This window comes from Panthera onca, chromosome A2, assembly GCF_046562875.1.
Source record: "Panthera onca isolate mPanOnc1 chromosome A2, mPanOnc1 haplotype 2, whole genome shotgun sequence".
Lineage (NCBI taxonomy): Eukaryota > Metazoa > Chordata > Mammalia > Carnivora > Felidae > Panthera > Panthera onca.
In genome coordinates this window covers 119,202,531-119,212,449 of record NC_138340.1, presented here as the reverse complement: position 1 = coordinate 119,212,449, position 9,919 = coordinate 119,202,531, and the positions used below count along the sequence as shown (strand labels likewise).

At 39.4% G+C, this 9,919-nt stretch overlaps 1 protein-coding gene across 1 annotated transcript in view; it reads left to right on the top strand.

Moving 5' to 3' along the window:
- The first annotated feature begins 364 nt into the window (after nt 1–364).
- HIBADH (3-hydroxyisobutyrate dehydrogenase) overlaps nt 365–9,919 on the top strand; it is a 109,977-nt gene continuing 100,422 nt past the window's right edge. The window contains exon 1 of the mRNA XM_060632783.3: nt 365–641. Within this exon, the coding sequence (XP_060488766.1) occupies nt 551–641 (91 nt within the window). The 5' untranslated portion in view covers nt 365–550. The remainder of the gene's footprint in view (nt 642–9,919) is intronic.

The following is a 9,919-nucleotide window of genomic DNA, read 5'->3' as shown; positions in this document are numbered from 1 at the left end:
AAGCTAGGAATTTCTGCTCTTGCCTAAAAATTGCAGCAGCTGCGAACTAAAATTTCGTCTCCGTCTCAGTGGAAGCAACACACGCCGTTACACCCTCCGAGGGGCGGTTCTGCGAGGTCAAGAGCTCGTTGGAGGCTGCAGCGAGCAGCAGCCACCGCCTCTCACACACCCGCTGCGTTTTGATAAACAAGGAGACTCGCGCCCGCTGTCTGTAGAGGAAGGAGGAGCTAGGGGGCGGGGCCAGGCCCTTGATGTGGGTGGGGCTCGAAAAGCCTTCCTATTGGTGGTTAGCGAAGTGAGGGGACCTGAGAATCTGATTGGTCTGGCCCCCTGTTCATAAGCGGATTGACGACCCCTGGCTCGCCGGGCCGCGCCTCTCGGCGTCGCGCTCCTCCCCTCGCGGGTGGGTGTCGACCCCGAACTGCAGAGCGCGTGCGCGCGCGGCCCCACGCCGCGGCGGATCCCGCCCGCTCCGCCGCGCACACTCGCAATCAGTGGGCGAGCCGGGAGCTGCGGAGGTCACCGCGGGGAGGCGGGGGGGCCGGGCAGCATGGCAGCCTCCTTACGGCTCCGTGGAGCCGCCTCCGGCCTCCGGTTTTGGAGCCGCCGGCAGCGTCCGGCAGTGGCCAACCTTGCAGTGGGTAAGGACCTCGCGCCTTCTCCCCCAGTCCCTCCTCTGGCTGCCCGCTTCTCGCTCCCTGACGGCAGAAGAGGTGTTTTCACGGGAGGCGCTGCGGTTGGATCCGGGCTTAAAACCCCCAATTTTGGCAGGTCCCAAGGCCTGGCCTCTTCTGCGGCTACCTCTCGCACAGCTAGTGCTTCGTCCCCACTCCCCCCGCCCGGGATCCAGATGAATGGCGTTCAGCGTCTTTTTTTCGAGACTTAAGGGGTGGGAAGAGGTGGGGGTAAGGGAGGAGAATTTGGCTCCGGGGCGTGCTTTTTGGAGTTAGGAATCCGAGGACAATTGGAGGGCCCAACCCCAAGGGCGACCGGCCATCTACCCCTGCGACTCCTGGGCTTACAGCTCCCGTTGACCTTTCAACTCCCCCCCAGGGTGCACCCTGGCAGGCGAACCTTTGGCATCGGGGCTTGATTTTTGTTTAACCACCTTAATCGCGTAGGATGGTCTTACACAAGTGGTTGTGTTTACAAACCAGGTGACAAGTCCAGTAAAGTTTTAAGTCACTTTTGATTAGCAAGGCGGGCCGCCCCTGCCGCCCTTTCTTTGCACTGCTGTCAAATTATTAACCAAGACACTTTCAGCGTCCTCAAAATTGTGGCCTGAAGCTATTCTGTTCCTTCCCCCGCATACCATTTTAAGTTATGACAGCTAATCATCGGCTTAGGAAGAGGCAGGTTTTAGATCCTCAGAGATCTAATCTTTTGTCAGTTTTCTGGTGAAGAGCTGGAATGAATTAGGGCATCGCAGCAGGATTTAGAAAGTAGTTCTTGATTCTTCTTCATTCTTCCTCATTCCTGCATTTCTACTACACAGTTCTACTAATTGAAAAATTGGTTGATTTGTGGGGATACTGCCATTGTAATAGTGGCAGTAATAGTTCTTTCAATTCCTGCTTTCGGTAAGAGTTTGAGAGTTTTAACAATGCATTGTTGAGCAGTTTCATACCCAGGATTTTTTTTTTTTAAAGCCTTGGTATTAATTTTTTCTGATCACTTAAAACTGTAGCAGGCTGGGAACTTAGTTCTTAATAGCTCCCCTTCCTCCCGCTGGGTAAAACCCAAGAACAGTGAATTTCCTATCTGGCTTGAGACAGGCAGGCTCCATGTGATTCAAGAGAACAGATGTCTGATACAGAATCACCGTAACAAGATACAAACTCACAGAATCTGCTAAACTTGAGTGGAACCACTGTTTGAGCTAACATGTATGTATTGAGCTACAAAAAATATGCCTCCCACTTTGGAGATACTTAAAAAGTATATGTATTAGTCACTTCTCCACAGTACTAAATGTAGCACCAGTTTTCACATGAATGTGTTATTCTTTCAGTTTTGATTAGCCAGGGAAGACATATGTGCTGTTTAGTGGTTTTACAAGGTGTTCTAATGATATTTTAATGAACCTTTGATGTACCCTTTAGAGTTATGAAAGTTCTTTCAAAAGCGCCGGAGGCCTAAAACTGTCATACTTGCCTCTAAACTAGATGGGTCTACTTCACAATGCTGGCTAGGCATATAATCTTGTTCTTTAGGTTCTTTGACCCAAAGGTGTATGAATATAGATTTATGATAAATTTTAAATATTTCATTTTTTCGTGATGACTTAAAACTTCAACAATTGTTTTTACTCAGTGGAATTGTTTCAAATGTTTCTGTTAACTTTCCTAAATTTACTTTTATGTTAATTTTTTTTTGAAATTGAAGTCTTAAATTCTTTTTTTAAAGTTTTACGTGCAAATTTAGAGTCTAGGGACATAAAGAAAAAGAACATGTTCAAATAGTAACATTATTTAGTGTTCTGAATTATGTGGGATATTTGTTTCCATATTATGTTTAGGATGGTTATATCATGGATGATACCATTGGAAAGATCCATACAATTTATTTACTAAAAAAAAGAAAAAAAAAAAAGACCTAAATGTTCCTGATTAATAGCATATCTTAATTTTAAAATGTTTAAAGCATCAAAAAGGAAAAATAAAAGAAATATTAGGCCGTACATATATTACTATTTTATCACCATTTATTAAAAAGTTTTGTTTTGGGGGGCACCTGGGTGGCTTAGTTAAGCGTCTGACTTGTGCTCAGGTCATGATCTCGCGGTTTGTTAGTTCGAGCCCCACGTTGGGCTCTGTGCTGACGGCTCAGAGCCTGGAGGCTGCTTCGGATTCTGTGTCTCCCTCTCTCTGCCCCTCCCCTGCTCAAGATCTGTCTCTCTCTGTCTCTCAATAATAAATAAACGTTAAAAAAAAAATTTAAAAAACCCCTCCCAATTATAGGCCCTTTGTATTTATTGTGACTCATCAGCATGTACATGGAAAAATAATTTCTATCAGGTCATCTTAAAATGACCACCTAACCAAAGGTGGAATGGGAAAATTAACCAGCATCATGTGCAGAAATGGGAATAAGTTTTTAAAATTACTGGCTCTTTTTTGTATGTATGAAATCTGTTTTCGGTTTTCAATTTCAAAATATTCTCTATTTTCAAAGGAACACATACTATAAATGAAATATGTGGCATTTTTCCCTTAAACCTCTAGGGTTGTACACGACACTCTGAAAAGCTCCGTGTTGTCCTTGGACCGAAAGTTGACCTTAGGCTGGTGAGATTACTTAGGGAGGATATGTATTTCTAAAATGTCTTGACTGAAATGATAAAGGTCTTTGTAGAGTAAGTCACCACCCTTAGTTTGGTAATGGTATTAAAGCAAATAATATAGTTCTGACATAATGTCATGTGATAAAGTAGGATACAAAGTCGTGTATACCATATAATCTCACAATATAATGAGGAATTGCACTTAAAAGACTGGAAGGGCTGCGCAAAATGCTAATAGTGGTTATTTTTGTGTAGTCAGGTAAGCTCTTCCCCTTACCATGATACTTTTCATATTTTCCAGTTTTCTTCAATTTTTGCATTTTGAAATTTAGAGTAGCCTGGTTTTTGGTAGTACTGAATGTTACCAAGACATGGATAGCTTTGCCCCTGTCTCACTGGAGAAAAAGAACATAACCTATAAATTTATATCTGTGGATTTAGAAACTAATGTTGCCAAATTTTGTAGCTGGTTTCTTTATCATTCAACCAGTGTCACCTGTGTATTGTGTTGACTGATTTTCTGCCAGCCCGATTATAGCTTTGGTCTAATTCTGCTGTTTCTACACGTTGATGTGTGTGGCTTATTTAAAGGAAGATATATTATTTAAGTTTGAAAGCTTTTAGGGTAATAATTCTATTATACTTATTTGAATTTCTACCTTTTTGGGAGCATATTCTTTTTTTAACAAAAATGTTTATTTCTTTTGAGAGAGAGAGAGAGAGCACACACACATACACACACACACACGTGTGAGCGGGCATGGATCAGAAAGTGAGGGAGAGAGAGAATCCCAAACAGGCTCTGTGCTGTCAGCGTAGAGCCCGATATAAGGCTTGATCCCATGAACCGTGAGATCATGACCTGAGTTGAAATTAAGAATCAGGTGCTTAACCAACTGAGCTAGCCAAGCACCCCGGAAGCATATATAAATATTGTCTGAGCACTCCTGATGCTTCATCTTAACTAAGAGCTTCTTTCTTTAGATAGAGAGCATCCCCTAAAATACTCTCTATCCCTTTTTCTAACACTCTGGCCCTCCTTACCTGCTAGGCAAAATGGGAATTTGGCCTAGGACTTGTACCCCAGTGCTGCTGCTTGACTACTGGATAGTGAAAGTAACAAATACTTACTGACTCTCATGTGCCAGTCACCATTTGACGCTTTACATGTATTATCTCAAGCAGTCCTTAAGTATCTTCAGGTAACCTGAACTAGTTACTCTTGTTGATAAAACTTAACGGTTAGAGAAGTTAAGTAACTTGTCAGTTCAAGGGCATACATCTAAGAAGTGACCTTGCCTAGATAGGAACCTAGGTCTTCTAAATTCAGAGTTCTTAAATAGGATCAGTAAATACTCTCTTCTCTTTTGACATTAAATCATATAATTATACTCTCCTTTTCTGTCTTTGCTCCAAGCAAAGGTGAAATGAAGAGAACAACTGAGGCCACAGCTGGGCCTCGACTTGAACAACTTACATCAACACTCTACTTCAGCTCATCCAAAATATCTAGTATATCTAGTATATCTAGTATCTGTCTAGTATAGCTAGACATTGCTATACTGTCAATATTTCAAAAGTTGAACTAGTCTTCTGGTTAATATCTGCGCCCCCCCCCCCCCATTCTGTTAACCAACATGCTGTATATCATCATCCTTACACTTGGTCCTGTGACCCCCTTTTCTTCCCCCAAATACATAGACACTTTTCTGCTCCCTCGTTTCGTTAAGTTCCTCTCTAGGTTTGTCTCTATCCAGCTGACACTTCAGACTTATTTATAATCAGGGATTTCAGCAATGCCTTTAACAGCATTCTGGGTATTATTTTTTCTCCACCTCCTGCTCTTATTCTGGGTAACTTCTGTTGTCTGTGACCTGTGTTCTTCTTGGCTGCCACTTAAGTAGTGTTACTGATAGTCACAGAAATTTGCTGACTAGATACAATCCTTTTGCTAATTTCCAGTTCATTCTCTCTTCCATATTCAGATTACTCACAGCATTTCCAAATATTTTATTCAGGGCTGTCAGTCTGTGGAACCAGTCAGATGTAGAGAGATGGCATCACAATGATTGGTTTAGTTATTTTTTTTTTTAAGCTTATTTATTTATTTTGAGAGAGAGAGAACCCAAAGCAGGCTCCACACCGCCAGTGTGAGCCTGATGCAGGGCTTGAACTCACACACCACAAGATCATGACCTGAGTTGAAGCTGGGATTCTTACCTGATTGAGCCACCTAGATATCCCATGATTGGCTTCGGTTATTTGGAACTTGACCCTGGGTCTGGGAGGAAAGGATGTTAGAGAGTCAACCTGCAATGTTTAATGGTTGCTGCAACACATTATCTTTCCTGGATCTACTTTATCACCATCTTTATGTTGTAATTGCTTCAGAACTGACTTTTATCCCCATATGCCCATTTGATGAAACCTCTCTCTAGTCATTCACTAATATAACATTATTAAGCACTCATTATATGCCAATTCATCTATTTTACTTTATTATAAAAGTAGTTACAAAAGTTATATGCACATGGTAAAAACTCAAAAGATTGTAAAAAATAGTCTTTTCTCTAACTCTGACCCATCATTCTACCTCTCTAGATGTAACTGTCTCTTACATATTCTTACAGAAATTTAGTAAAAGTTAATGCATATGTATTCTTTTCTCTCCTTGTACATGGTATGTTATTATGTATAATGCTCTTTATCTTTTTTTTGGCTAAATGACCTATCCTGGAGAATTTTTCATTATACTTTTAGATAACACATTCTTTTGAACATCTGTATAATCTGTCATTGTATCGATTTTCTGTGGATTAGCAAGCGTCCTCTTAATGTATATTTGGTTTTTATGAATTAAGTGTCCTGTTAATGTGTTTTTAGTTTACAGTTTTTCTGCTGTTACAAATAATACTATGATAAAATACATTTTTGTGTTCAGAGTTTATATGTAGTATGAGTCAGCAAATTATGGCGTATAGCTGGGCCCCTGTTTTTGTAAATAAAATTGTATTGGAATACAAGCACAATCATTTGTTTATAGCTTGTCTCTGGCTGCTTTAAAACTAGAGTGGATGAGTTGAATAGCTGTGACATAGGCCTCTTGGCCCAGAAAGCTGAATTTTTACCTGATCCTTTAAGAAAAACTGTGCTGAGCCCTCAGTATAGCATAAATTCCTAGACATGGAATTACTGCGTCGGAGTATGTGCATTTTGTTTTTTTTCTTTTTAAAAAAATTTTTTTAATGTTTATTTATTTTTGAGAGAGAGAGAGAGACAGAGCATGAGCAGGGGAAGGGCAGAGAGAGAGGGAGACACAGAATCTGAAGCAGACTCCAGGCTCTGAGCTGTCAGCACAGAGCCCGACAGAGTACATGCATTTTAAATTTAAATTTCATAATAAAATTCAGTTGTAGATCATTTTTTTCAAATTGCCATCCAGCAAGCTAACCTCATATGTAATTCTGCAGTGTGTGTGCATGTTTTCTTCAGTCCTTCCTTGCTAGTAGTCTTACCAGAGAAATTTGTTCATCTGATAAGTGAAAAACAGTATTACATTGCTTTGTTTTATACGCTTCCAATTATGACAGAATTGAGTGTACTTTTAAAATTTTGTCATCTACATATTTTCTGTTGTTATTTTGTGATTTTTGTCTACTTCAAAAATGGATTATTCATAATTTTCTTCTAGATTTTAAAGAGCTGCTTGCATATAAACTAAAGTAATGCTATTTCTATTTTGTGTTGCAAGTGTTTTTCCTAGTTATTTCTATTTTGTCATGTTTGTGGTATTTTTTCCATGTAGATATGCTAAGTTTTTTTCCCCTTTGTTTTATTATGAAAAGTTTCAAGTAAAAGTATTCAAAGAATAATACCATGTATATCTATGTACTCTTTGGTTAGAGTCAACAATTGCTACCATTTTGCCATATTTGCTTTATTTTTTTCCAAATATATTCATATCCTGCCTGTATCATTTAAAAGTAAAATGCAGATATCATGACACTTCAACCTAAATAACGCAGGGTGAATCTCTGTAGAATAAGGACGGTCTTCTCCATAACGAAACTATCACTGAAGATAATTAGCATTTCCATGACATGCTTTTATATCCAGTTCGTATTTAAAATTCCATAATTTTCTTAAGAAGAATACTTTTATAGCTTTTCTTTTCTTTTTTTTCCAAATCATGATCCGTTCAAACTTCACCCATTGCATTTGGTTGATGTATCATTTTAATATCTTTTATTTGAGAATTGTCTTGTTTGTTCTGTAAACATGTTGATTTTTTAAAAACAGCTTTATTGCAGGGCACTTGGGTGGCTCAGTCAGTTAAGTGTCTGCCTCTTGATATTGGCACTGGTCATGATCTCATGGTCGTGGGATCAAGCTGTGGCAGGCTCTGTGCTGAGCATGGAGTGTGCTTTGGATTCTGTCCTCCCTCTCTTTCTGCCCCTCTCCTTCTCATGCTTTCTCTCTCAGTCTCAAAATAAATAAAAACAAACTTAAAAAAACAGCTTTATTGTAATATAGTTGACTTATAATAAACTGTACATATTTAAAGTCCACAATTTGATGAGTTTTGACATATGTATTTACCTGTGAAATCATCACCTCAATCAAGATAGTGAACATAGTCGACACTCTTCCAAATTTCCTCCTGTCCCTTTACATACGCAAATACTTGTAGTTACGTATTTTCACTGGATATAGATTCCTACCTTGACAGTTGTTTCAGTACTTTAAAGATGATGCTGTACTGTGTTCTCACTTGCTTTGTTTCTGACAAGAAATCTGCCTTACCTTTGTTCCTCTGTATATAATATCTTTTCCTCCGGCTGCTTTTGAACATTTAGATTATGATGTATCTTGGTATAGTTGTGTTTAAGTTTCTTCTGTTGGGGTTCATTGAACCTGTTGAATTTTGTGGTGAAGATTTATAGTTTTCATAAAATTTGGACATTTAAAAATTTAAAAAAAATTTTTAAATATTTATTTTTGAGTGAGAGGAATAGAGTGCGAGTCGGGGAGGGGCAGACAGAGAGGGAGACACAGAATCTGAAGCAGGCTCCAGGCTCTGAGCTGTCAGCACAGAGCCCGTTGTGGAGCTTGAAATCCTGAACCGTGAGATCATGACCTGAGCTGAAGTTGGACGCTTAATTGACTGAGCCACCCAGGCGCCCCAATCATTTTCATCTTACACATGGTCATTTTCATCTTGCAAAATTCAATTTTGGGTCTTTTTGTATCTTCCTATCTCTACTTTTAGAATATATGAACTACAGTTCTTACAACTTTTAATATTCTTGTCCTCTAATTTTAATATCTTTGTCAGTTCAGGGTTGGTTTCTTTTTGACTTCTAAATGTTGACATTCATTTATATATATATATATATATATATATATATATATATATATATATATATGTATGTACACACACATACACACACACATACATACATATACACACGTATATATACACATCCCAGGCAGGCTCCACACTGTGAGCTCAGAGCCCTGACATGGGGCTCGATCTCATGACCATGAGATCATGACCTGAGCTGAAACCAAGAGTCACACGCTTAACCAACTGAGCCATGCAGGCTCCCCTGTTCTTCAGTCTCTTTAACTCTACTCTCATTTGGCAGTTTTATCAACTGCCATGATTTCAGTTCTCACCTTAAAGCAGATTGTTACCAAATATGTCTCTTTCTCATTCTATCTCTGAGATGATTATAATTAGTTATAATATTTCTAAGTCTGTGGGACATCTTTCAGCTCATTGACAGTTCACAGTTACTTTAATTAAAATGGAGATGGTCCTTTTTCGATTTCTCCACTTAGGTTATTGATAGCATTATTTTCTTGCTGTCACCTTTGATCTTTTCCTTATTTTAGTCCATAATCCAATCTACTGCTGTGTCCTTTTACTTCTTTGAAACATCTTGAAATATTTCTCATTTCTGTCTTTTCTATGGCCACCATCTTTTATTAACTCTGACCTTATTTATGAACTCAATGTTTGCCCCCCCCCCCCCCCCCCCCTTATATGTTGAAATCCTAATCCCCCATGTGATGGTATTAGGATTTGGGACCTTTGGGAAGTAATTCGGTTCTAAGGGTGGAGACCTAACGAATGGGATTAGTATCCTTAGAGGCAATAGAGCTCATCCTCTCACTCTATGCTCTGTACCATTTGAGGATATAAGAAGATGGCCATATACAAGCCAGGAAGTGGGCTCTCTCCAGACACTGGATCTGTTGCCACATTGATCTTGGATGTTCTGGCTTCCAGAACTGTGAGAAGTAAATGTTAGTTGTTTAAGCCATTCAGTCTATGGTATATTTGTTATAGCAGCTCAAACGGACAAAGACAGACCTATAGTAGTATTACTATTATATTTATGGTAGTCTTTGTATTAGTCCCAATAGTTTATTTTTGCTATTGTTACCCTTGAGGAGACATATCTAGAAAAATGTTGCTAAGGCCGACAGTGTCAAAGAGATTGCTGCCTGTGGCACTGCTTCTTGCTTACAAAATATAGTCAGATTGTTTAGCATGCTTCCCAGCCTTCCACATGACGGTTGCATTGTTTGTTTCAATCTTAATTTTTGTTGTTTTGTTTCTTTGTGCAT